At 41.5% G+C, this 27,112-nt stretch overlaps 2 protein-coding genes and 1 long non-coding RNA gene across 12 annotated transcripts in view; 1 reads left to right on the top strand and 2 right to left on the bottom strand.

The window, feature by feature from the left end:
- Nucleotides 1–314: 314 nt before the first annotated feature.
- GATAD1 (GATA zinc finger domain containing 1) lies at nucleotides 315–7,877 on the bottom strand (the record flags this gene model as incomplete). The annotated part of the gene is made up of 5 exons (XM_039521712.1): nucleotides 315–730; nucleotides 2,719–2,902; nucleotides 4,363–4,422; nucleotides 7,289–7,414; nucleotides 7,731–7,877. Coding segments are annotated over 5 exons (708 nt in total), but the record flags the coding sequence as incomplete, so codon positions are not given.
- A 54-nt stretch (nucleotides 7,878–7,931) lies between these two features.
- LOC120399154 lies at nucleotides 7,932–26,412 on the top strand. Its single transcript, XR_005594993.1, has 3 exons — nucleotides 7,932–8,094; nucleotides 9,787–10,098; nucleotides 26,283–26,412. It is a non-coding gene; the product is annotated as an uncharacterized LOC120399154 (long non-coding RNA).
- Nucleotides 22,845–27,112, bottom strand: part of ANKIB1 (ankyrin repeat and IBR domain containing 1) — a 160,612-nt gene continuing 156,344 nt past the window's right edge. For 9 of the 10 annotated variants that reach the window (XM_039527120.1, XM_039527118.1, XM_039527119.1 and 6 more), the window contains 2 exons: nucleotides 26,407–26,540; nucleotides 22,845–26,059 (listed from right to left, as the gene is read on the bottom strand). In XM_039527120.1, the coding sequence (XP_039383054.1) occupies nucleotides 25,307–26,059; nucleotides 26,407–26,540 (887 nt within the window). In that variant the 3' untranslated portion in view covers nucleotides 22,845–25,306. The remainder of the gene's footprint in view (nucleotides 26,060–26,406; nucleotides 26,541–27,112) is intronic. The other variant, XM_039527123.1, reaches the window with a different exon arrangement.

Raw genomic sequence — 27,112 nt, 5'->3', positions numbered from 1 at the left:
GTAAAATTCAGCTCAGTACACTCAATGCTCTTTCATTAAAAACCTGACCAAACGTGTGCAGAGCACAGCCACATTAATGAACACCGGTTTTAGTCTTTAAAGTCAATGGCAGGGAACAAAAATACACTACCTTAGTTCTACAATATGCTGTGTGGGTAATGATGGCTCTTTAAAATACTGCACACAGTGCTAGTCCTCTTTTGTAAAAGACAGTGGCAAGATCAGAAGACTACAGGCCCAGCCAACTGAAAGAAATCACTAACTCATGGCAGGAGAGAGGAAAATACAAAACATGCAGTTTCTCATACTCAAGCAACAGTGACAAAATAAGTGGCTTTAATTGGAGCAAGGGAGGGAAATAAAAGCATCAAATAAGAAAACTTTCTTTCAGAAGTCAGATAATTTAAAAAAATCACCACCACCATAATCCATGTGGCCAACCAAATATTTTATAAAAAAAAACTAATTTCTTGTAATAGATGTACAGATGGAGGTTGGGAATACAACTAATATACTTTTAAAGGGTACTCAAACAAAGATTATAAATTGTTGGTAACAGTTTCCTTGATGGAGATTGCAGGAGTGGGTCCGACATGAGTCCAGATATAGCCTTTTTCTGGTCTAGTAGGAACTGTGGGGAAGGGAGATGATCGAGATTTGAAATATTCTGAAGGTGCATGACAAACAAACTCTAAGTATTCCATTTTCCTTGGAAGATCTTCTTCTGGTCCTAAAAAACAATGTAACATTTTTACTCCTGAGGGCATTCTGTGCCAAAAAATTAAAAATTCTGCACACCATATTTTAAAATTCTGCAAGTTTTGTCAATAAATAAATGCAGAGGCTCCAGCATGGCAGTGGGAAGCACAGGCCACTGGCTGTACGAAGGTGGGAGATCACCCTGCAGCTTCTCCACCCCCAGGACATGGACTCAGGGGTGAGGCTGAACCTGACCCAGCACAAGGCCTGGCCCTGCCCCAGAAACACCCTGGGGCCCTTCCTCTCTGTGCCAGGCACACCAGGTGTGCAATAGGCAGGCTCAACCAGGCAGGATCCAAGTGTGGAGGGGCTCGGTGTGGGGGGATCCAGGTGTGGGGTTAGAGGATTCTGTGTGGGACAATCTGGGTGCAGGCAGCTCGGTGGGGGGGATCTGAATGCACAGAGATTCATTGGAGGGGGATGTTCCAGGTGCAATGGGACTCTGCAGGGGCTTCCAGGTGAAAGTGGGAGCGGCTCAGTGGAGGGGTCTGGGTATGGAGGTCTCCACAGGGGAGTCTGGGTGCTTGGGGAGTGGAGCATGGTGGGGTGGTGGTCTGGTTGCAGCTAGTTGGGGGTCAGTGGCATGGGGGTCTGAATGTGGGGGATCAGGGTGGTGCAGGGGGTGGGGGTTTGAGTGCAGGAAGCTCAGTGGGGGGTAGTCTGGGTGCAGGGGTGGGGGTCCGGAGGCAGAGGCTCATTGGGGTGGGGTTCAGGTATGGCGGGTTAGGGGGGGTTCTGGCTGTATGGGGTGAGGCTTGGAAAGGGTGTCTGGGTATCAGAGGTCCAGACGCACAGGGTTGGATGGATGGGGGAGCAGTTCCCTGTACAGTGAACCCTCTCCCCGCAGCTGAGGAGCGCTGGAGGCAGGAACCAGGGGAGGATGCTGATCTTCCTGCAGCTGGGGGAGGTTTCTGGGGGTGGGTCTGACACATCCCCAGCCACTCCTTGCAGGGGAAGAGGAAGACCCATCCTCTCCTGCCTCCAGCCCAGCCAGGACTAGCAGCTGATCCCGGCTCACGGTAGGAGCCACTGGCTGAGGTGTCCCCAGCCCTGCAGTGATTTACCTCTCCACCAGCTGCAAGAAACAATGTACCTGTGCAGCTAGGGAATGGTGCATCACTGCTCTTGCAGCTTCCTTTTGCTTCCCTGTCAGAAAGTCATTTTTCTGCTGGGAAGCAAAGAAATCTGCGGGGGACATGAATTCTGCACACACAGTAGCACAAAATTCCCCCAGGAATACACTTTTAAGCTTTACACATTATGTATAGAATGAACAGAATATGGAACAGCCAGCAATATCTGAGAACACTACTATTTCAATCAAACCCTGCCAATATTGTAAAAGCCTTTTTAAATTTGTTCCATTCTGTGTTCGAGTGTTGACACATTCTTCCAGTAGTTATGAGTAGAGCTGAAAAAATATATGTAATGAATTTAGCTGCCCTCTGTGCTTGAACTGCATATCCAGCTCATTTTTCCTCAAATATATTCATATTTGATGTAACAGAAACTGTTCTGGAATTATGTCACACAGGCCCCCTTCCCCCACAATCCCTCTATACACCCAAAGTGAGTTTCACAGAATTTGGGTCATTTGTAAACCAAGTGGAGAATCTGGGCCTGTATAGTAAGTTGCCTACTTTATCAGCCAGGACTAATATCTCTAGGGCTAGTTTATGACAATTAAGTCCACAAGCCCACAACAATTATGCCTGTGATTATTTTTATGCATGTAAGTAATCCCATTCAACTCAAATGGGACTACTCACACACATAGTTATTCCTGTGCGTTGTGTTCACAGGATCCATGCCGAAAAATTACATGAACGATGGTCAGGGAGTACAACAAAGTATTCTATAAACTACACCACAGATAGGCATAGTCTATATAAAGGGGTTTTTGTACCAGTGTAGCCATGTTATGTAGTACAAGTTATAATAGGAAATCTTGGCGCTTACCTATGATATAGGATGCAGGGTCAAAACAGTCTTTGGGACTGGCTACAGTAGGAATGAGCCATGTTAAAGCTGCACTCTTTTCACAGTATTGGTCCTGAATAAACCCCCTAATCTGAGCATAGTATGGTTTTCCATCCTGCTCATCAACCACTGAAACAACATCTCCAATTTGATAGTACACTCCCTGGAAGAGATACAGATAATTACTTTTTAAAAAACCAGAGGGGTAGCCGTGTTAGTCTGGTTCTGTAGAAGCAGCAAAGAATCCTGTGGCACCTTATAGACTAACAGACGTTTTGCAGCATGACTGCAAAACGTCTGTTAGTCTATAAGGTGCCACAGGATTCTTTGCTGCTTTTTAAAAAACCTGATTTTACTAGCAACTGCCTGGAACTTTCCTCAGCTCTCTTTAGGGATGCTTTAAATACCAGATTTCCCTCCCTTACACCATTTATTTGCAGGCACAATGCTTAGACCTCATCTCCAGTCCAGGTAAACTACACCCTTCTCCAAGCGCTCCAACAATTCAGCCATTCAAACCAAGGGAAAGGGGTGCTGTAAAATGGGATTGTTCTTCACCCACAGTATGGTCTGTGCAATATCACCTAATCTCTAGTGGCCTGAGTGCCTATCCTGCAGAAGTGGACAGTCACTGCCTCACTAATACAAGTACAGTTCTTCAGGGCACCACAACAGCTAGTCTACATGCTGTCCCCAACAGCTAGAGCCAGAAGTTGTGGATTACTGACCAAGGTCTTCCATACACATGGCAGCACAAAGAGTAACCAGCCAGCAAACAGGTTTTTGGTAGTGTCAACAGGTCTTTGAGATAACTGATAACTTATTTAATACTGGTTTTGATTTTTCCCTTTGGGGAAAAAAAAATAAAAATAAAGAACACCCTCACTTTTTTAAAAAAAATACTATATATGATTGAGCACTGTCTCAGCTATGGACACTGCTACAAATAGAATACCTCAGACAGCCTATTAAAGAAGCAAACATGAGATCATCATTTATTTTCATAGAAGTGCTAGATACACCAGTATTTTGACAACAGAACTTCCTCAGAACCTTCGTTCCCTTTTAAGTTTGGCTTATTCTTTCCTTGACTTGTCAAATATATACTGTCCCCTTGTTTGAAACTTCTAGAGCGTTCCCACTCGCTGCAACAACACTTCTTGAAGTCAGAACTACACAAAGACAACCTCCTATATCTGTGATATGCCCTCTACTTAAAATAGGACCCACCACAGTAAATTTGAACTACTGCTGAAAGTAAATGTCAATTTTGCTTGGTTCCCAACGCTAGAAAAGTGAAAGCTGACACTTTTTCATAAATTCACGTGTGTTTTTGAAATTTTTTTCCCCCAATTAAAATGCTGGTTCTCTTTATAAGAATTACATAATTTAATGCTTAACCTCTGGAGAGAAAAAAAGATTAAAACTTCTGGGGTAAATAATTTTCCATGATTGGGGGCTGCAATATAATGATACAACACACTGATGCTGGGGTTCTCCAAGAATTCAGTTCGTGAAAGGAAGAAAACTTTTTGTAAATAAAGTCCTTTCACTATCTATCTGCAATAACTTTTGAAAGTCTTAGAGAAAGAACATCTTTTTCTCTATATAAACCATACATACCTTATGAAAGATGGATTCTGCTGTAATTATAGTGGATACAGACTCAGGAGCCTTTATGGGCTAAATAAACAACAACATAAAAACAGAAGTTATAAGGGTAGAAAAACTCATGAAGAAAATGTCATTGTTTTCTAGAGAAATAGGAAAGAAAATTCTAGCAAATCTACGATACTAAAGCAGAATCTTCACATAAAAAAGAAAGGACAAGACATAATAATTTCTCTAAATATTTCCATTTTTATAATAAAAATTAAAAATGACACCACTAACTTTCATTATCTCAAAAATGAGGTTTTAAAGAGAAAAGCTGGTTATAAACTTGTATGATCAGTCTCACTGTTAAACATGGAAGTGGGGGAGAGGAGAAGAAAGCACAAGATCCTTGAGAACTCAGTTCAAACCAGGAGGCAGAATGACCCCTTACACAGAGACATGTGAGCAGGTTTGTTCATGCTGCTCAGAGCTAGGGACAATCCAAACCTGCGTACCTGAGACTGCAACCATATCGTATCCTGACTAAAGACTGATTGCGTGAATGAAGTTGCAAAAGAAACTACAAGGTCAAATGCACATGTCATCAGACATCAGAGTGGATTAAATTTAAATCAAAGCAATTTTTAATAATGATTTAAATTAGCAAGCAGGAAACTTTTGTTTAAATAAGTGATTTAAATGGTTTTGTATTTGTACCTTTTAAGTTATTTTCCTAAAGAAAGGTTGATTCTTGCTTGGCAACCATCAAACATGTTGATTTGCAACTAAATACAGGCTGTACACTAAATTTTGAGCTTTTTTACTAACCAGGAAGATATATATATGTATGTATTATATAGATTAACTTATACTTATTTATTTTAATATTTTATTGTGTTAGAAAATGGTGAATAATGCATGATAGATGATTTTTTTTAACTTGCAATTAGTGTCAAGCTCTTTTGGGATGGAAATTCAAATTAAATTACAGATGCACAAAAATGGTATTTTTTTATTAAATAAAATTACCTTAAATGTGTTGGATTCATAAGAAAAAAAGTTTATAAAAACTTAAATAAAAATCAATTGTAAATACATAACATGGAACATATTATCTGTAGTTAGTGAATTTAACGGATTTGTTTGTGGTCACCGTGTTCTCCAAAACTTTAGAACTAGATCTCATCATCTTGCAGTTTTTGTTCATAGACTGGAAGAGGAAAAGCAGCCTTCCTGCTTTTTCAACTTCTAATTGGTTTCTTAACTTTGCATGACTTCGTATTGAACTGAACTAGTTGAATAAACTGAATTAAAGAAAATATTCTCTCTGCAACTTTAGAAGAGGCTACTGCTGCCAAAAGCTAGTTTAGCACTTCAGTAAATTCTGGTTCCAGATGCTTAGCCAGTGTTTTCCACCAGTTCAATGATTTGACTTTATTTAAAACTTAGCAGCAAATATATATTAATATTATTTATTTTAAATTATTTTAATTATAATAAGTTAATGCATTATCACAGGTTGTCATTTTCGATTTTGATTTTAAAATTACAGGTTTATTTTCAAAAAATAAATGTGTATTTAACTGAAATTATTTAAAAAAAAGGCAAATTGGGTTTTTAAGTCATTGATTTTTATCCACCCTGGCAAAAATGAAGGGCCTGAGCCAGAAATTGGGACAGCAAGTTGGACTCCGTTTGGGTTTAATTTGATTTTCTGCAGAAAACGAGTAATTCTTTAGAGAAATGACAAATATATCTGCAGATCTGGATTACCTTGACATGTCGGGACACTGCTTTGAGAAGACTGCAACACCAAAGCTGTCTGTCAAAAGGAGTGGCAGGACACACTACTTGGGGCTAATCTACACTAGAAGCACTACAGTTGGGTAGCTGCACTAATGCAGCTGTAGCGCCTGGTGGAGGCTCTATGCAGATGGGAGAGCGTTCTCCTGTGGGCATAATAAATCCACCTCTGTAAAAGAGGAAAAGCAACCTTCCTGCTTTTTCAACTTCTAATTGGTTTCTTAACTTTGCATGACTTCGTATTGAACTGAACTAGTTGAATAAACTGGAATTAAAGAAAATATTCTCTCTGCAACTTTAGAAGAGGCTTACTGCTGCCAAAAGCTAGTTTAGCACTTCAGCGGTAAATTCTGGTTCCAGATGCTTAGCCAGTGTTTTCCACTGAAGTTCAATGATTTGACTTTATTTAAAACAGCAGCAAATATATATTAATATTATTTATTTTAGAATTATTTTAATTATAATAAGTTAATGCATTAACTCACAGGTTGTCATTTTCTGATTTTGATTTTAAAATTACAGGTTTATTTTCAAAAAATAAATGTGTATTTAACTGAAATTATTTAAAAAAAAGCAAATTAGGGTTTTTAAGTCATTGGATTTTTATCCACCCTGGCAAAACATAGAAGGGCCTGAGCCAGAGAATTGGGACAACAAATGTTGGACTCCGTTTAGGTTTAATTTGATTTTCTGCAGAAAACGAGTAATTCTTTTAGAGAAATGACAAATTATATCTGCAGATCTGGATTACCTTGACATGTCGGGACACTGCTTTGAGGGAAGACTGCAACACCAAAGCTGTCTGTCAAAAAGGAGTGGCAGGACACACTACTTTGGGAACGCAATCTGACACTAGAAGCAGACTATACAGTTGGGTAGCTGCACTAATGCAGCTGTAGCGCCTGGTGGAGGCTCTATGCAGATGGGAGAGCGTTCTCCTGTGGGCATAATAAATCCACCTCTGTAAAAGAGGCGGTAGCTGTGCGGGCAGGGGCAGCTTTCCCGCTGCCACAGCCCTTAGGTTCTTGTAATTTACGTGGCTCAGGGGGGCGGCTTATTCACCACCCCGAGTGCCATAAGTGGTAGCGTAGGCCAAGCCTGACACAGTATAAGTACAATAAGCATAAGACATTAGCCACCATCTCCTTACATTTTTTAACTTGAAGATGTGTCTTCTCCCTTTGCCTTTAGTGGAAACTTTCTTTTCCGCAGCCGGGGCAGATTTGTACTTTGTGTTCCGCAGCCGAGCTGACCTCCTGTGGATCTCCTGTTTGCTCTGCCAGGCGGACAATGAAACGAGAAAGCGGGGGAGGAGAAGTCATGCTGCGGATGCCGCGGGGATATGACGCTACACGAGCCCACGGTTCAGCCACTCAATAAATGGGCTCGCCACAAAATCGGGTTAGGCCCGACAGCGGCTCCCACGATTCCCCTGCAGCTACGCCCCCGTGCGAGTTACCGAGTCAGGCCCGGCTACGGGCTCCGCTCTTTGCCCGCCGCGGCCGTGCCACGCCCCGTGTAAACCCCCAGGGAGTCCCCGCCCCGGGACCCCGGCCCCTGGGTGCAGCACAGCGGGCGCCCGGCAGCCTGACCTGCTTGCCGCCGCCCCCGTTGCTGTGCTGGGCGGCGGCCGAGGTGGTGGCGAAGGGGCCGGGCCCGGGCGGCCCGGCGCGGCCCGTGCAGTTGTTGCAGGATCTCGCCTGGCCGCCCTTCTTCCACATGGAGGAGGTGCTGCGGCACGCACGCTGCCTTTACGTGAGCTAGCAGCCCCAGCGGCATCCTCGGAGCCGGCCCGGGCCGCGGCCCCGCGCAGCCACAGCGAGCCCGGCCGCCGGGACTGGGCCGCCGCGTTCCTCCGCCGGCGGCTGCGGCTGCTGCTGGGAGCGGCCGGGGCGCGGGAGGAGCGGAGCGAGCCCTCTGGCGGCTGCGGCGCCGGCTGCATGAACTGCGGCGCAGGTACCCCGCCTCCGCGGCACGCTGGCCCCTTCCTGAGCCCAGCTCGCCCGGCCCGGCCAGCCCCCTTCCCCGAGCCCAGCTCCGCCCAGCCCGGCCCGGCCCCCTTCCCCCGAGCCCAGCTCCGCCCAGCCCGGCCCGGCCCCCTTCCCCCGAGCCCAGCTCCGCCCAGCCCGGCCCGGCCCGGCCCCCTTCCCCCGAGCCCAGCTCCGCCCAGCCCGGCCCCCTTCCCCCGAGCCCAGCTCCGCCCAGCCCGGCCCGGCCCCTAGCTCCCTTGGTAACACCCCGCTTTTCAGTGTGCTCGGTAAGACCTCAAGCAGCTCACAGTCAGGAGCCAGGATTCACAGGAAGACCCAGAGGGGGGATTAACTTGGAGCTGTCTGGGACAGGGGGTTGTTATTTGGCCATCACCTGTCATGCCCCTTGGCTTCCGGGCTTTGTTGCAATGCACGAGCGATCAGAGCCTGTTCTGAAAGGTGCTAAGCACCCTGAGATCCCACTGGTCTCAGTGGGAGGAGAAGGCACCTCAGCTCCGCACAAAGGAAGGTCTAAGAGATGACCCAAGGGCGGCGGATTCAAAACCTGCGTCCCAGCCCCTTGCTGTTCTGGGCTGTGACTTGAGGCTGAAAGGTGCTGCCAGCTGTCTTCTGTGAGGTTCAGCGCATGCTCACGGCCAATGGCTCTTAGCCCATCAGTCCCCCTGACAGCTGCCTCTGCTTCTGCAGGGGAAATGGTAATGTTTGGAAGTACAGAGCTTTTCTCTTCCATGAAGATTAACAAATCTGTAAGGTCAAGGCTCACTGATGAACGTTTGCAAGCAACACTGAGATAGGTTTGATATCCTGAGACAAAACCAAATATTGATGCTCTGGTTGATGCAAAATCTGCCAGCTAAGTGGCCAAAAATGAAATGACTGTCAAAATTAGCACTGACTTTTCACATTACAGTTTTTAAAAAGTTAATACATTGATTTTTAATAGCATACTGTATTACTCTTCATTTTTTACTATACTTTTGTATCATATGAAAAGGTTTCAGCAATGTGGCCCTCAGGCCAATGTACTAGTCCTCATGCGGCCCTTGTGGTGATTTGAGTTTAAGATCCCTGCTGTACATAATGGGAAAAAATTGAGCAGTCACGTTTTCACAGCTTCAAATAAACCTACAATAACCAATTATTTTTCTGACATTTACTTTTAAACAGTCATGGCCCACAAAAAGGAGAAAAGCTCTTTATCTAGCTCTGTGTAAATGCTCTCTACCAAGTAAATAATTTCTTGAGATAAAGCAATCAGATGTGATAAAAATTGATCAGTAGTTTGGTATAAGGTAGTTCCTTATTCCTGTTAGTGACTCAATCTTTTTTGTTCTCTAATACAAAGAAAGTCTGTGATCTTTAGCAGGGGAAAAATAAAAGTAAGTTAATAATAGGCCTTAATTTGACAGCGTTAATAGTTGTGTTTAGTGATCTGGTCTTCACTGTGGTAAACATGAACAATTTATCTATAACAGTATTTTCCTGTCATGTAGAAGCATTGTGCAGCCTTTTTGTTAAGTGTATGTACAAATGGTCTTGGTAATACAAAGTTAAAGGCTGGTGGTTTTTTCCCCCTGGAGTCACTGATTCAAGTGTTTAAAGTATTCTGCTCATGAATATAATGCCACTAACAGCTTTTGTTTCAATTACCATGAAGGAGCAGAAAGGATTTTAATGTCTGAAGCGGGAGAGAAATGAATCAGCAAATTATCCTGGAGATGGAAGACGGACACCGTACAGCAAGAGCAAACCTCAGAGCAGGGAGGCCAACGCTGGAGTGAGGGTTATCCAGCAGGTTCTTCGCCTTATGTTCTGATTTGCCTCCCCCAGTCTACCAGCAGCAGCCAGGTGGAGAAAGGTTTTTGGTCGCATGTAAGTACCTGAAATTCCACCTGGAAGGACAATCTCTCAGAATTCAGGAGCGCTGTAGAACTGCCCATCCAATTCTTGGAAAAGACTATCTGCAGAGGTAGGAGGGTGAAATCCAATCTGGGCTTTGTGCTGTGGGTAGCTGATCTCTCTCTTGTAAGAGAGAGCAAGGAAGGAATTGATCAAGACTGGCAGAAGGTCTCTAAAAGTGTGTGTGTGTGTGGGGGGGCATAGGCGGCTCTAGGACCCACGTCTGCGGGAGGTCCACCGGAGCCGCGGGACCAGCGGACCCTCTGCAGGCATGCCTGTGGGAGGTCCACCGGAGCTGCCTGCCGCCCTCCCGCGGGACGCCGCCCCAAGCGCGCGCTTGGCGCGGTGGGGTCTGGAGCCGGCCCTGGTGGGGGGGGGGTGTCCACTGGCACCCGAACTGTGAGCCGGTCCCCATGCTGCCCCTGCATCCATGCCAACCCTTCTGCCTGAGGCCCCCAGCCCCTGATCGCTCCTGTCTGCTGGTAAAAAGTGGGAGGACCATGGCCCCTTGCCCCCCCCCCTTTTTTTTCTGGCTTCCCTGGAACTGACCCAAAGGACAGTTGGCTTGTAAAACTTTTCTTTTTTTAAATAGAGACCTCCCTCTTGGGGAAACCAGTGATGTCTCCAAATGTGTCTCCTACACAGCAACCCAGTATTGGAATCTCACAGGTATCCAATAAACAGTGTGTGGTGCAGCATATTTACATGTGCATAATAACAAATATTGATGGGAGTTCCTGTGTCTTTCTACATAAGAACGGCCATAGTGGGTCACACCAATGGTTATCTAGTCCAGTATCCTGTCTTCTGATAGTGGCCAATGCCGGGTGCTTCAGAGGAAATGAACAGAACAGGTAACCATCAAGTGATCCATCCCCTGTTGCCCATTCCCAGCTTCTGGCAAAGAGAGGCTGGGACACTTCAGAGCATGGTTTTGCATCCCTGCCCATCCTGGCGAATAGCTATTGATGGACCTATCCTCCATGAACTTACCTAGTTCTTTTTTGAACCATGTTAGCTTCTTGGTCTTCACAACATCCTCTGGCAAAGAGTTCACCAGGTTGACTGTGTGTTGTGTGAAGAAATACTTCCTTTTGTTTTAAACCTGCTGTTTATTAATTTCATTTGGTGACCCCTAGTTCTTGTGTTATGGGGAAGAGGTAAGCCAACACTTCCTTATTTACTTGCTGCACACCAGTCTTGATTTTATAGACCCACTGTCATATCCCCCTTAGTTGTCTCTTTCCAGGCTGAAATTCCAAGTCTTATTAATCTCTCCTCATATGGAAGCATTTCCATACCCTAATTGTTTTGTTGCCTTTTCTGTACTTTTCAATTCCAATATCTTTTGAGATGGGATGGCCGATCTGCCAGATTCAAGATATGATATTTTCTATATCTTATTCTCTCCTTCCTAATGATTCCCAACATTGTTAGCTTTGCTGCTGCATTTAGTGGATGTTTTCAGAGAGAGACTTATCCATGGTAACTTTAACATCTTTCTTGAGTGGCAACAGCTAATTTAATCTCCAGTATACATATCAAATGATGGGGTCTGTGTTTTCCAGCATGCATTACTTTGCATTTATCAACATTGGGCAAAAAAATGGCAGATGAAATTTAGTCATCCGTTTGTGAGATCCCTTTTAACTCTTTGCTTTGGACTTAACTATCTTGAGTGATTTTGTATCATCTGCAAATTTTGCCACTTCACTGTTTACCCCTTTCTCCAGATCATTTGAGATGACTAAGGCCTTATTTTTCAGAGTACTTAGCTCAACTTAAGATAAGACAAAGAGAATCTATTTAAAACCATGTGCAGTCACCCCTGTTGGTCAGAGACCCAATTTGTTTTTTTTTAAAAAACAAAACAAAAAACACTTTCCCATGTTTTATTATTTTTTGAACCAGACATCCTCCCTGCTTCATTTCTTCTGGTCTTATCACTCATTTTCAAGGCCATCCTTCTGCTTGCTAGTCAGGGCCTTTCTTTACAACACATATATTCCTTAACCAAACTTAAGGTAACTAATTCTTTAATTCATATTTATTCTATATAAGACTATAGGCTGTCATTGTTTATGTGGACCAGCACTAGAGGGGAATGAAACATTTTGTTAGTGGGTTTCCACAGATATTTTCTGACAGCAGAAGAGAGTCAGGAATCTTTGGTTCTGTCCCAGGCTCAAGGAGGAATGGTCTGTAGTGGGCACAGACATTTGTGCCCCTTTCCCTCCAGCCTGTCCCAGTCCTGTCTCTTCCCCAGTACAATTTTCCTTGCTTACCCCACTCTCGTCTTGATTCCGCAGGCTGCTTCTCCCAGTCCTAGTTCACCAGGTTGACTGTGTGTTGTGTGAAGAAATACTTCCTTTTGTTTTAAACCTGCTGTTTATTAATTTCATTTGGTGACCCCTAGTTCTTGTGTTATGAGAAGAGTAAATAACACTTCCTTATTTACTTGCTGCACACCAGTCATGATTTTATAGACCACTGTCATATCCCCCCTTAGTTGTCTCTTTTCCAGGCTGAAAATTCCAAGTCTTATTAATCTCTCCTCATATGGAAGCTGTTCCATACCCCTAATTGTTTTTGTTGCCCTTTTCTGTACCTTTTCCAATTCCAATATCTTTTTTGAGATGGGGCGGCCCGATCTGCCAGATTCAAGATATGATATTTTCTGTCTTATTCTCTCCTTCCTAATGATTCCCAACATTGTTAGCTTTTTTGCTGCTGCACATTGAGTGGATGTTTTTCAGAGAGACTTATCCATGGTAACTTTAACATCTTTCTTGAGTGGCAACAGCTAATTTAATCTCCAGTATACATATCAAATGATGGGGTCTGTGTTTTCCAGCATGCATTACTTTGCATTTATCAACATTGGGCAAAAAACTGGCAGATGAAATTTAGTCATCCGTTTGTGAGATCCCTTTTAACTCTTTGCTTTGGACTTAACTATCTTGAGTGATTTTGTATCATCTGCAAATTTTGCCACTTCACTGTTTACCCCTTTCTCCAGATCATTTGAGATGACTAAGGCCTTATTTTTCAGAGTACTTAGCTCAACTTAAGATAAGACAAAGAGAATCTATTTAAAACCATGTGCAGTCACCCCTGTTGGTCAGAGACCCAATTTGTTTTTTTTAAAAAAACAAAACAAAAAACACTTTCCCATATTTTATTATTTTTTGAACCAGACATCCTCCCTGCTTCATTTCTTCTGGTCTTATCACTCATTTTCAAGGCCATCCTTCTGCTTGCTAGTCAGGGCCTTTCTTTACAACACATATATTCCTTAACCAAACTTAAGGTAACTAATTCTTTAATTCATATTTATTCTATATAAGACTATAGGCTGTCATTGTTTATGTGGACCAGCACTAGAGGGGAATGAAACACATTTTGTTAGTGGGTTTCCACAGATATTTTCTGACAGCAGAAGAGAGTCAGGAATCTTTGGTTCTGTCCCAGGCTCAAGGAGGAATGGTCTGTAGTGGGCACAGACATTTGTGCCCCTTTCCCTCCAGCCTGTCCCAGTCCTGTCTCTTCCCCAGTACAATTTTCCTTGCTTACCCCACTCTCGTCTTGATTCCGCAGGCTGCTTCTCCCAGTCCTAGTTCCCTTCCCCCCAACCTGGCTCCTTGTCGGCTTTGGCTCTTCTCCTAGCCCCCTCATCCCAGTTTCTTTGCCCAGTACCCCCAAGACTGCAGCTCCTTGTCAGATGTCCCTCCTCCCCCTCCACTCCACCCCATTGATTCCTAGTCAAAATCTCCTTGCCTAGCCTGGGCGTTGCTTTTTCGTCCCCCTCCACCTCATCCCGTCCCAGTCTCACCAGACTCCTGCTTTCCCTGTTCCCCATTTCCCAGGTCAGGGTTTATCCCCTCTGCATTCTAATCAGATGGATTCCTCCTCTGTGCTGCCAGGGTGCCAACAGGAAGGACCTTGAGAGCACAGGTGAGACAGACTCCCTGGTCCCAGCTCAGAACTGCAGTGTTACAGAAAGGTCTGGCTTAACCCTGGACTGGAGGACCCACCCCGGGTCATAGCCCAGCCACTCTTTGGCTGAGTCAAAACTGAGTAGTGCTGCAACATCACATGCCAAGTTGCAACGCCACTCAGATGTGGAGGGGGTGCATATAGGGGCTAGCGGGGGGTCAGGCTGTTGGTGATAGTGCCTGAAAGGGAGGAGGATCAGGTGGGATGGGCGGCAAATCTCTAACTGTTTGCCTGTGGGGATGGCGCGTATGCTGTCTTGTCAGCAATAGGAGTTGTGTCAGCAATAGGAGTTGAGAGGCTGGAGCAAGCTCAGTGAGGACAGAATCTCAGGCGCTATTAGCTGTTAAATTTGTGCAAGTCTCTATTGAGCACATGCAATTTGAAATTTTTCAAAGGCTTATAACTTGGCTAAGCTTGAGTAGATTTTCATAGGTACAGCAAAAGACACAATCCCAGGCCCAGACCCTTGTCAAATTTCAAGTCCCAGGGTATAGAACTTCTCAAAGCAAAGGTCACTAGAATTTAACATGGGCAAAATGTATTTTTCCCTGATCTTGTTCTCAGAAACAGCTGAACTGTTTTGGCTGAAATTAAAACAAAAAACCTCTACCACAATGAGGCTGAGGCAGAGAACCAGCCATGGAAAATTTCTGCCCAAATCGTTAAAATTTTACCAAAGTTATAAATTACTGATCTTATAATGGCTCTTATAATTAGTAGTGTTGGGCAACCTTAATAATAAGCGGAGCTAGCAGCTTTATAAGTCATTGACCGGACTTTGAATTGATTGTACCAGCTTAACTGCATTTCACTGAGTCTGACGTGCTCGGGTTTCAGCCTCTGATGCAGTAATATGATCGGTAGGTACAACTCCATTTGTGACTTTGGCACTATTCCTGTTTGCTTTTCATACAAAAGTATCCATCCACTAATTAGCTCTGACTAAAATGCTAAATTACATTTTTGATGTGAGACTTTATTTTAAAATATATTCTCATAACTACAGTACAAGCAGCTGCAGTAACTACAAGAAGTGAGCTGTAGCTCACTAAAGCTCATGCTACAATAAATTTGTTAGTCTTTAAGGTGCCACAAGTACTCCTGTTCTTTTTGCAGATACAGACTAACACGGCTGCTACTCTGATACAAGCCAATGCTAACTCTCAGTGGCAACCAGCATGTACTGTAATTGGCAGTTAGTAAAGCATTTGTAAGGGAACTCTTCCAAGCTGCTAACTTTGAGATTAAAGTGCCAAAGCAATTTCGTAATTTACCATCACTGCTGTAATACCATTATGCTTCAAACTAACCATGCTTCAAATGTGGCAGTATTAGCTCCTTCAGTCCATTGTAGTACCCTTTTGGAATACTTCCACATACAAGGACAGGATTCTTGGTGCCTTTCAACTCATGGAATTTCCTATGAGTTCTTCCCTTGGGATGTAGGTTCTCCTGTATGTAAGTAGTAGGGGCTTACCTCCTCAGATCTTTGGGAACATTGCAGGCACAGGGCCTTTTCAGCTACTCCATACTTCTGCCTTGTCTCCTCCTCATGATGTACTACCAGGGGCTGCTTTTCCACAGGTTGACCTTGGAATCTTCCACTTTCAGATGTGGAGGGAAGCAAATACTACATTAATGAGATTGTTCCAACATTACATTTAGGTAGGGAATTCCTGTCTTACAGTCACTATTCCTAGTTTTGCCCCTCTTCAGCTCTGTACTCCTGGGAAGACTTGTGAAGGAAGTGGCACTTATCTGTGTCCTACTGTCTAGCACTGCCTTCTTGTCCCCTTTAACCCACATAGGGCAGCAGGTGGGTGGGTGGGTGCTGATTTGATGTGGTAGCTAAGAAAATTGAGTTTGTCACCTTTTTATCTTTAATGGGGCTTTACCATGGCACCTGGAATCCTCATGATTATGGTCCTGGTGCTGTTGGCCTTCAGGATTCTTTGTGCCATCATATGACCATTTGTGAGTATGCTTCACTTGTTACTTCCCATGAAAGCTTACAGAATCTTGAATGTCTCTTGCGTTCCACATCCAATTAAAAATTATCCATGATCTTGTTCTAGTTTACCTCAGACAAGCTCATTACTGCTACCTTCTATCTGCCTCCAACAATCTTGCCAGTGGCTGGTGGGAGAATTTTCTCTGCAGTTCCTGCCCTCTGGAAAAAAGACTTTTTGTGTCTTTATTCCTTTCTCTCTCTCTCTCGTTTCAGATTTCATCTCAAAACACCGCCCTTCCCCCTCTCTCTCATTGACATTACAACACAATGCAGGGCCAAACTCATCCTGGAGAAAATCATTGACTTCACTGGAGTTCCACCAAAGATGAAATTGGACCACTATGTCTGTACAAGGAAACTTAAATGTATCCTTTTATAAAGTCTGCAATATAATGGTCAATTATGGAACAGCTTTTCTGTATCTGACCAATTACCATTGGGTTTCCCTTACTTGATTTTGGCATTGGCATGGATTTAATCTAACCCAGTTATGGTAAACATTTTCTATCACTTCTTTTCAATGGAACAGTGATCTTTGGTGCAGAAAATGTTTTTTAATTTTCTTAATCTCTGCCCCTCGGGGGTTGTCTTGCACAGTGACTTCTAGAATACTATCCCCAAAGGCTTTAGGGATGATCAACAGCATGCTGGATCTTTGCCCTTCTGCCATCTGCATTGCCACAAAGAACAGGAATGTATACCACACAAGGATCCATGCTCCTGAACAGTCTCCTCTTTGCTTCTCCCTCCCTCAGCACAACAAAACTGTGCTGACATTGTGCAGCACAAGCCCTAAGGTAACGGCGAATGGGACTGAACTTGCTCTTGTCCTGAGTGTATCCTCCAGAGCAGAAGGGTTAGTTCTGCTGCTTCAGCCTAATTTCAGCACGGCTTCTGCCTGGCTACAGTAACCTGAGCAACTGTGATCTATATAATGTAGACAGAAATTGAATTGGAATTGGTGCTTAATTTATCATGTCAGTTGCATACCTTTTGAAACACAGCATAACAATAGACATCTCCTGTAACTAGTGCTGTTCTGACATAAGACTTTAAAAAAGTTGCATTTTTTAAAGATCAAGTATCAGAGGGGTAGCCGTGTTAGTCTGGAGCTGTAAAAAGCAACAAAGAGTCCTGTGGTACCTTATAGACTAACAGACGTATTGGAGTATAAGCTTTCATGGGTGAATACCCACTTCATCGGACACACTATTTAAAGAGTTTTCCTCTGGCCGTGTCCATCTACCTGTATGTCACTATATGTGAAAAAGCGTAGAATCAAATGAAGTAAAAATCTTAAATGAACCAAACTGTACCATAGACTCTCTGTGGATAGTAATTCCATGCCTGAATAATAAGCTATAGATAAATTTATGGAAGATAGATCCATCAATGGGTATTAGCCAGGATGGGCAGGGATGGTGTCCTTAGCCTCTGTTTGCCAGAAGTTGGGAATGAGCGTTAGGGGATGGATCACTTGATGATTACCTGTTCTGCTCATTCATTCTGGGCACCTGACATTGGCCACTGTCAGAAGAGAGGATACTGGAGTAAATAGACCTTTGTTCTGATCCAGTATGGCCATTCTTATGTAAGACTATAGCAGTGGGGATATGCTACCAACCACCTGATTAGGATTGTGATAGTGACAGTGCACAGGCTCAGGGAGATTAAAGAGGCTATAAAATAAACTCAATGGGGGAGGGAATTTCAGCTATCCCCCTATTGACTGGATACGTCACCTCAGGAGGGGAGGCAGAGACAAAGTTTCTTGACACCATAAATGACTCCTCCTTGGAGCAGCTAGTCTTGGAATCCACAAGGGGAGAGGCAATTCTTGATTTAGTCCTAAGTGGAGCACAGGATCTGGTCCAAGAGGTGAATATAATCGAACCACTTGGTAATAGTGACCATAACATAATAAAATTTAACATCCCTATGGGGCAGAGGTAAGGGAGAACAAGAGCAACCCACCACAGTAGCATTTAATTTCAGAAAAGGGAACTACACAAAAATGAGGAAGTTAGCTAAACAGAAATTAAAAGGTACAATGCCAAAAGTGAAATCCCTGCAAGCTGCATGGAAACTTTTTAAAGACACCATAATAAAGGCTCAACTTAAATGTACACTCCAAATAAAAAAAACCACAGTAAGAGGACCAAAGAAGTGCCACCATAGCTAAACAACTAAGAAGCACTGGGTGCCAAATGACATCCTATAAAAAGTGAAAGTTAAATCCTATTGAGGAAAATAGAAAGGAGCATAAACTCTGGCAAATGAAGTGTAAAAATGTAATTAGGAAGGAAAAAAACCCTTGAACAGGTAGCCAAAAACTAAAAGGATTGGCAATTTTTTTTTTTTAAAGAACACCACAAGCAGGAAGCCTGTTAAACAACCAGTAGGACCACTGGATGATCGAGATACTAAAGGAGCATTCACGGGAGATAAGGCCATTGCGGAGAAATTAAATGAAGGCTTTGCATCAGCCTTCATAGCTGAGGATGTGAGAGATTTCCCAACCTGAGCCATTCTTTTTAGGTGACAAATCTGAGGAACTGTCCTGGATTGAAGTGTCCTTAGCGAAGGTGCTGGAACAAATTAATTAATAAAACAGTTAACAAGTCACCATGACCAGATGGTATTCACCCAAGAGTTCTGAAGGAACTCAAATGTGAAATGCTTTGTTACCTATCATTTAAATCAGTTGCTGTACCAGAGGATTGAAGGATAGCTAATGTGAGACAAATTTTTAAAAAAGGCTCCAGAGGCAATCCCGGCACTTATAGTCCTAACTTCAGTACCGGGCAAATGGGTTGAAACTATAGTAAAGAACAGAATAATCAGATGCATAGCTGAACATAATTTGTTGGGGGGAAGAGTCAACATGGTTTTTGTAAATGGAAATCATGCCTCACCAATCTACTAGAATTCTTTGAGAGGGTCACAAGCATATGGACAAGGAGGATCCAGTGTACTTAAGATTTTCAGAAAGCTTTTGACAACATCCCTCACCAAAGGCTCTTAAGCAAAGTAAGTTGCCATGGGATAAAAGGGAAGGTGCTCTCATGGATCAATAACTGGTTACAAGATAGGAAACAAAGGGTAGGAATAAATGGTCAGTTTTCAGAATGGAGAGAGGTAAATAGTGGTGTCCCCCAGATGCCTGTACTGGGACCAATGCTGTTCAATATATTCCTAAATGAGCTGGAAAAAGGGGTAAACCGTGAGGTGGCCAAATCTGCAGATGATACAAAACTACACAACATAGTTAAGTCTAAAGCAGACTGTGAGGAGTTGCAAAGGGATCTCACAAAACCGGGTGACTGGGCAGCAAAATGGCAGATGAAATTCAATGTTGATAAACGCAAAGTAATGCACATTAGAAAACATAATCCCAACTATACGTATAAAATGAAGGGGTCTAAATTAGCTGCTATCACGCAAGAAAGAGATTTTGGAGTCATTGTGTATAGTTCTCTGAAAACATCCACATAATGTGCAGCTCCAGTCAAAAAAAGCGAACAATGTTGGGAATCATTAGGAAAGAGATAATGAATAAAACAGAAAATACCATATTGCCTCTATAAATCCATGGTACACCTGCATCTTGAATAGTGCATACAGATCTGGTCGCCCCATTTCAAAAAAGATATATTGGAATTGGAAAAGGTGCAGAGAAAGGCAACAAAAATGATTAGGGGTATGGAACAGCTTCCATATGAGGAGAGATTAATAAGACTGGGAATTTTCAGCCTGGAAGAGACAACTAAGGGGGGATATGATAGGGGTCTATAAAATCATGAGTGGTGTGGAGCAAGTAAATTGTTATTTACTCTTCTCATAACAGAAGAACTAGGGGTCACCAAATGAAATTAATAGGCAGCAGGTTTAAAACAAACAAAAGGAAGTATTTCTTCACACGATGCACAGTCAACCTGGTGAACTCTTTGCCAGACGATGTTGTGAAGGCCAATACTATAACAGGGTTCAAAAAAGAACTAGATAAATTCATGGCTATTAACCAGGATGGGCAGGGATGGTGTCCATAGCCTTTGTGTGCCAGAAGCTGGGAATGGGCAACAGCGGATGGATCATTTGATGATTACCTGCTGTGTTCATTCCCTCTGAAGCACCTGGCATTGGCAATTGTCAGAAAACAGACTTTTGGTGTTGACTAAATAGAATTAGTTTAAAAAGCTCCGTGTGGGGAGTAGAAACAAACAGCCAAAGTAAACACAATTTGCAGACTAACCAGTGACAGAAATCTGTAAAAACCCATCTTTTCAAACTGTTTGTTTTTATTGATCAGACAATTCACACGCAAGGGCTAGAGCCAAAAAAAACTTTTCCATGTGTCACTTGATCAACTCTATTAGTCATTGATTATGGAAAAGTACCTGGTACATAAACTAAAATCTTGCACATCACTACTTAGTTTCTGGGTCAGGTGAATTATTCTTAGATTTCAGTTTTACCAGTGTAATGTAAAAAAAGCATATATTATCTTTCAGTATCTTGTGGCAGATTCACAACTCATGCTGGGAGGAAAGCACCATTGCTGCCTGAATCCTGAAGAATATTTTCTTACTTATTTACTACAGTTCATTGGGATTTCATATGCAAAATCCTTTTCAGCATGAACTGGGAAAAGGAACAGTGTGAGGCAAAATATCTTAGAGTAAGGCTAAGGAAAATCACTTACAAAAATTCAAGCTGTGGTGTAATATAAAACTCAGTAGAAGTGCAGTTGTAAAAAAAAAAAAGGTAAATCTTGACTTTTATAGTTGGAACTAAATGCACTTACAATGGCATAATCTTACTAACAGTTATCTTTAACATGAATGTAAAGGTGAGATGTAGCTTCAATTCTATATGAAGAATCTAAGAAAGAAGGTTTGCAGCTGTTTAAAAAATAAGAAGAGGCAGGACAACTTCCTCTTTTAATAGATGTACAATATTTGTGAACAAATTTCAACACTACCTGTAAAAACAATTTCAGAATATCATCTGAAACAAACTTCTTACATTGTCTTGTTATATAGACATACATTGCTACTTTCATAGACAATGGTTTAATAGAATACATAGGTACAGCATTTGAAGTAGCTAAAATTTGAGCTGAAGTATACCATATCTTAGGGACTCCACTTTTATGCCTTAAAGCATTTCCTCTGTCATCACTGTCTGCTAGAAATATGACATGTGCAGCAAGTAAATCAGATCCTGCCCCCTTCTTTCAATAATAACCCGTCCACTGTTCTGAAGCTGAAGGTATTGGGGCAGTGAAATATCTCAGGGATGCATCTCCACTAGCCTCTTAGGCCCAGATCCTTCATGACTGGAATGGGAATTAGGTACCTAACTACCTTTGAAGATCTGGACCTTTATCCTTAAAGTTTTCCACCACTGTCTGAGTGCAATGCTGGCGCCCTAGTCTAGACAGGTTAGTAGCTGGTGTTTTTACTACTGTTTAGCTCTGATAAGAGCTCTTGACAACATGGTAAAAAAAAACAACCCTGGCTACCTGCATCATGTATACCCTAAGTCTTCCACCCTTGCCACCACCTGAGGTCACAGTAGTAGGAAACCTAGTGTGGAGGAAGAGGCCATCATGAGAAGACTTAAGCAAAAAATCGAGCTTACCATAATGGGTTGCCAACAACTCTGCATGCTTGTTATTGAAAAAGACCCTCAAGATATTTTTTCTTAATTTTAATAGCTATTATCAGTTTGTGATGGCTAGGGAAGCTCAAATCTGTCTTCTCCAGCTGCCAAGGCCTAGTATTTTAAGAGCAAATTCTAGTATCCAGTTTAAGACTCCAAGTATTTTTATTATAGTACATTCAGAATAAAAGCTGATACTGCATACCAGTTGGAGGAAGATACTTGGTAATAACAGAATATGTATACTCCTATTTAACTTCTCACACAAAGGGTCTGGCTAGAAGTTTAATCTTTTGGAACCCTATTAGGGGTTGGATGTGTTCCTTAGGTGGTGGAATTTGGGAGCTCAAGTACAAAAATCAGCAGGGTCACTGCAGATGCAGCTTTTCTCTTATAGAGATAGTACAATATCTACACTTTATGCTGCAGAACTTCAGAGTTACGAATTGACCAACCACGTACCTCATTTGGAACTGTAAGTACACAATCAGGCAGCAACAGAGACAAAAAAGCAAATACAGTACAGTATTGTGTTAAATGTAAACTATTCAAAAAAGGGAAAGCAGCATTTTTCTTCTGCATAGTAAAGTTTCAAAGTTGTATTAAGTCAATGTTCAGTTGTAAACTTTTGAAACCACCACCATAGCGTTTTGTTCAGAGTTACGAACATTTCAGAGTTACAAACAACCTCTATTCCAGAGGTGTTTGGAACTCGGAGGTTCTACTGTGTTCTGCCTTCATATGCCCCTATATTCAGAGTTGTTCCCAGATTGTGATACCTTTACTCCACAAGTAGTTCCATGGACTTTAGTAGCACAAGTTGTGGTTTGCAACACTACTCAGTGTGATGGAAGATCTTGAGTAATCTGACACCTAGTGACTAAACAAAAAATTAAGTGCATTTTGGATGTTTTTTTCCCTCTTAAATTTTACGCCTAATAAAATATGGTCACCTCAGTTAGATACATTATACTGTCATCCTTTTTTTTTTTTTTTAAGCATCAAGAAATGCCTGACTTTATATGGTCTGCAACTCCCATCCACAGTGTAGGATAAAATATTCATAGTCTAAGAACCAAATTAATCAAATCAATCTTAGGAATTTGCCAAAATAAAGTCGAAGTTGTAATGAGACAGAAGGGAAATAGTTTAAGTAATAAATGTTTAATCAAAGAATTTTACATATTAACAGCATTCTTTTGGCCAAACATCTACATCGTTGTAGTATCCTACTGTATATAAAGTGGGAATGTATCAAGTATAGACTATGAAAGTGCAAACAACAATTCAAGGTTAGAGTAATTTTTTTACATTATAAAATTAATAGGTTTACAAAATAGGCTTGCCAAACTTTATTTCTGAATTGTAAAGTGAATGACTGGTGATTTTTAAAATAAGTACTAAGAAAATACAAATTTAATATGCTCATTTTCATGCTCGGAATAGAGTAACACAGAAACAGTGGATATACTGCACAACCTAAACAAAGTACAGAAAAACCAGAACCCACAAACTTCACTATCTTCACAGAGCACTCTTACATTTCTTACTGTAGCTTTGCAAGACACATCTCAATGCAATACACAATCTGTGAGAATCTTTCTATTCAGAAATTACAATTCAAGGACGCTATGTGAGTCAAACATTTTTAAGTTTTGGACCAATTCATGATGACAGTCTTTAAAGAACTATTTTAGATTATAGTATTTTATAGCATAGAACATTTTAAAATAGGTATTTTCCAAAGATGACAAAGGGTTCAACAATGTTTTTGAGAATGGGGCACCTAGAGGCAAAGTTAGAAAATGTAATGGAATTCTAGAGCATAGTAACAGCCTCAAACCATTCTCTCTAAAGACATTGCTAGAGAGAGAACGATTTTTGTGTGGCAGCTGGAGATAAAATATTCATATATAACTCCTTACTAATATGGACCTTGTGACTACAAAGTTCCAGAAGTAGGATTTGAATGAAATATTTACCAAAACACTCACAGTAATCTCTCTATATTTCTATCTATCTATATATATATATGTATCTTTGTTTGCCATCATACTTGCCTATACAGGCTCGGTAGTGAAAAACTTTTATATCAACAGTCAAGCAAATCTTACAATGGAGTGTTGTGTATTGATTTTCCTTATACTTATACAGGTTTTGACTATATGCAAGTAAAACAGCACTTTCAACAATTTACTCTAGTTGTAATTACATACTGTACCATTGTATCTCACTTCCACTAACTGTAATTTTGATGCTTTTAAGCAAATCTAAAATCAATATTTTCTTCACAGTACAACAACTAGAAAGGGTCTTTTTTTGTTTCATTTTTCTACTAAACAGTAATCACACAGCAAGTGAATATTGTGCAATTGAACAAATATCTAGCAGTGTTTGTTATTTATGGAAAAACACTGACTGAACATTTAGTCATTGTTTACTGTAAAGGCAAGGCCATGGGTGGTTTTATGGAGGTCTTTTCAATTAATAGCATAGTTACTCCAGAACAGACACTGAATCTGAATTACTTATTTAACTGTGGCAACTATCCATTTGGGTTACGGCAAAGGCACGGTAACATGTTGCACAGAATGGATTATTGAACTTTAATAATTGTGGGACTGGCAATAATACGAAAATTTCATATTTCTATATTTTATAAAATGTTACCATTGAAATTAATTGCACCATTAGTGCATAAAATGCATTGTAAAATTATGAAAAAGAACTATGATTGCACTTCCATTAAAGTGTCTCAAATACAGCATAGCTGTTGCTAATAAACTGTATTTTAATATTTAAAACAACTGTTTAACAGCAGCATTAGGTTTAATTAACTTAAGGTACAGGCTACATTTAATTAAATGCAGTCACCATGGCAATAAATGCCATTTAATTTAGAGAAGAAATGCTATCCAGTGGTTCACTGCTAAGAATCATGGGGATTACTTTGATACAGGCACACTGTGCACCTGTTGTATTGGGTTAAAGTTAATTAGCTATTCACAGTTTGGCATGTTTGGACTGTAAATAGACATGGAAAAAAATATTTGATTTTAATATTAAAAGAATATCCATTTCCTTGTTCCTAGAGCAGCACTAAAGAGAAGCATTAAATACCTCAATTCACTCTAGTAAAAAATGAAAGATAAATAAGGAAAAAGTTATGGAAAAGCAAAAACAAAATGTAAATGAACTGCTAAATGTTGTTATATTGAGTTCTAAAAATGGAAAAAACTATTTGAGGCTAAATAACGAAAATAATCAGTGTAAGTCTTTAATCCATACTTTCAAATTAAGGATCACCAACGTAAGGCTAAACAGATGCTGCAATGTATTAGGAATGTGGAGTACAACCTACTTATTCCTCTTCCTTCAGAGCAAAAAAGGCAAACACTACCTAATTAAATGCAAAGGATATTCCTTGAAAGGTTCATATTATTAGTCTAAAGAACATCAATTCAAGGGAATGCCTATGTATTCCATCATTATGTCAGTGGTTTACAACTGAGCTGTAAGTATGTGGATCAAAGTCCCCATAATGCTTACTCCACATCCTGTACCATCTGTAACTACCATCCATTTAAGCTCAAAAACTAGTTTGTGTTCATACCAAATGTACATGCTCAATCCATTCATTTGAGGTCTGAGGAGTTTGACTTGAAACATCTTCTGAAGTATCCACATTGCTAATAGCATCCCCGGTACACTCACCACTTTGTGGCAGTCTTTCCCCTGGAATGATGTTTTCTTCAGAAATACTTGCTTCTGTTTGAGTTCCTCTGCCTTCATTTCTGATGGCATCCTCAAAAAGTGCATGCTCTTCCTGAGGCTCCAGTCCTACCTCTATAAGATTTGCTTGTCCTCCTGACCCATCATCAATACTATGTTGCTGTGAATCCTCATCAGTTTCTGTACTTGCTGAAGGAATGAGTGCGATACTCTGAGGGTTCATGTCATGGAACCAGGCCATGATATTTCCAAGCAGATTTTCATTAATGTTGGGATCCTGGCTACTTGAATCAGCATCACTAGATGTTGAGTATAATCCACTTCTTGTATCACTGAAAGGGTGTGAACTAAGGCGATCAGCTGAAAATGGATCATTGCCTGCCCCTAGTCTCATCAAACTATCACCAAGTTCTAACAACTCAGAGCTGCTCAAAGCAGCCCTAGGGTTATCTATATTTACAGGAACTGAGTCCAACCTTGTAGGCAAAGATGTACCTATTGCTCCTAATGATGCCTCATTATTAAGGAAGTCTCTAGTTTCTTCATCAATAGCCAGGCCAGATTCTTGCAATGATAATTGAATAGCAAGCAAGATGTTTGGGTCATCTTCATCCAAAGAACTAAGAGCCTATGGAGATACACAAGATCACTTTCAAAATTAAATAATTTTTGCCTTTATCAAGTTTTGGATTCAAAATTAATGTATATTGTTGCATTTTGTTTAAAATGTCTGAAAAATGTATTCCAGTAAAGTTTTAAAATTAATTCTAAAAGTTGATTTATCCTTGGTGATGATGATACATTTACAGTAGCTTAATAATAGTTCATAAATTCATATTTTCTTATCCTAGATTCCACCCCTCTCATGACCATAAATAGTCATGTAACAAATGTAGGATGCAGGAAAATATGATAAAGAAAAATATAGGAAGGGAAGCAAAGCAAAGCAAATGGACAGGAGACTAGGGAAGATACCTGAAGAGAATCCTGGTTTTCAGAGCGACTGACAGGGGTATAGTCATGAAGTGAAGAGCTGTGCAGAATACTCATAGAAGCTGAACTCACCATGGAGGTACCGTGTCTTCTACTGCTACCACCCTCTTGAGTATCTGTTAAAATAATTTAAACAAAAACATTTAAGTATCAACACGAAACCTCTCTCAATTTAATCCCATTTTTAATCAGCAGAACCTCCTGCCATTCTTATTTATTTGGCTTCAAGTGTATGATCTTGTTCTCGTCTTCATTTTGGCCCAAATCCTGGAATACAGAGCACAGCCCAAACAACTGGCTGTGTGCTAGAGGAAAGGACTGCTTCCCCATCCCCTCCTTAGGATGCTTGCACAGCTGCGCCCATGGCACCAATGAATCTCTGCTGGATTTGGAAGGAAGCGGGGGAAGAGACAAGAGGAGCCTTGTAGCAAATGGTTCTTCTAGCCTTGCTCTGTGCAAGCACGCATTAGCCCCCCCTCACCCCCCATCCAGCCCCAACTCATGTACAGTGAACAGTACCAGTTACATTGCTTTGGGAGTCTCCATGGCTGCAGAGGATGGGACTGATTTACTCCTTTACTCCCTCTCAGCCCCTAATGCAGGAACCTGGATTTGGCCCTTTGTGCTTGTCTGCCTCCTTCCCATTTGTCAAAATCCATGTTAGCAGTTCTCTTCCTCTATTCTTCGC

This window comes from Mauremys reevesii, linkage group 2 (genome assembly GCF_016161935.1).
Source record: "Mauremys reevesii isolate NIE-2019 linkage group 2, ASM1616193v1, whole genome shotgun sequence".
Classification (NCBI taxonomy): domain Eukaryota; kingdom Metazoa; phylum Chordata; order Testudines; family Geoemydidae; genus Mauremys; species Mauremys reevesii.
Note: the sequence above shows the minus strand (reverse complement) of the source record. Positions and strands in the feature narration are given on the sequence as shown.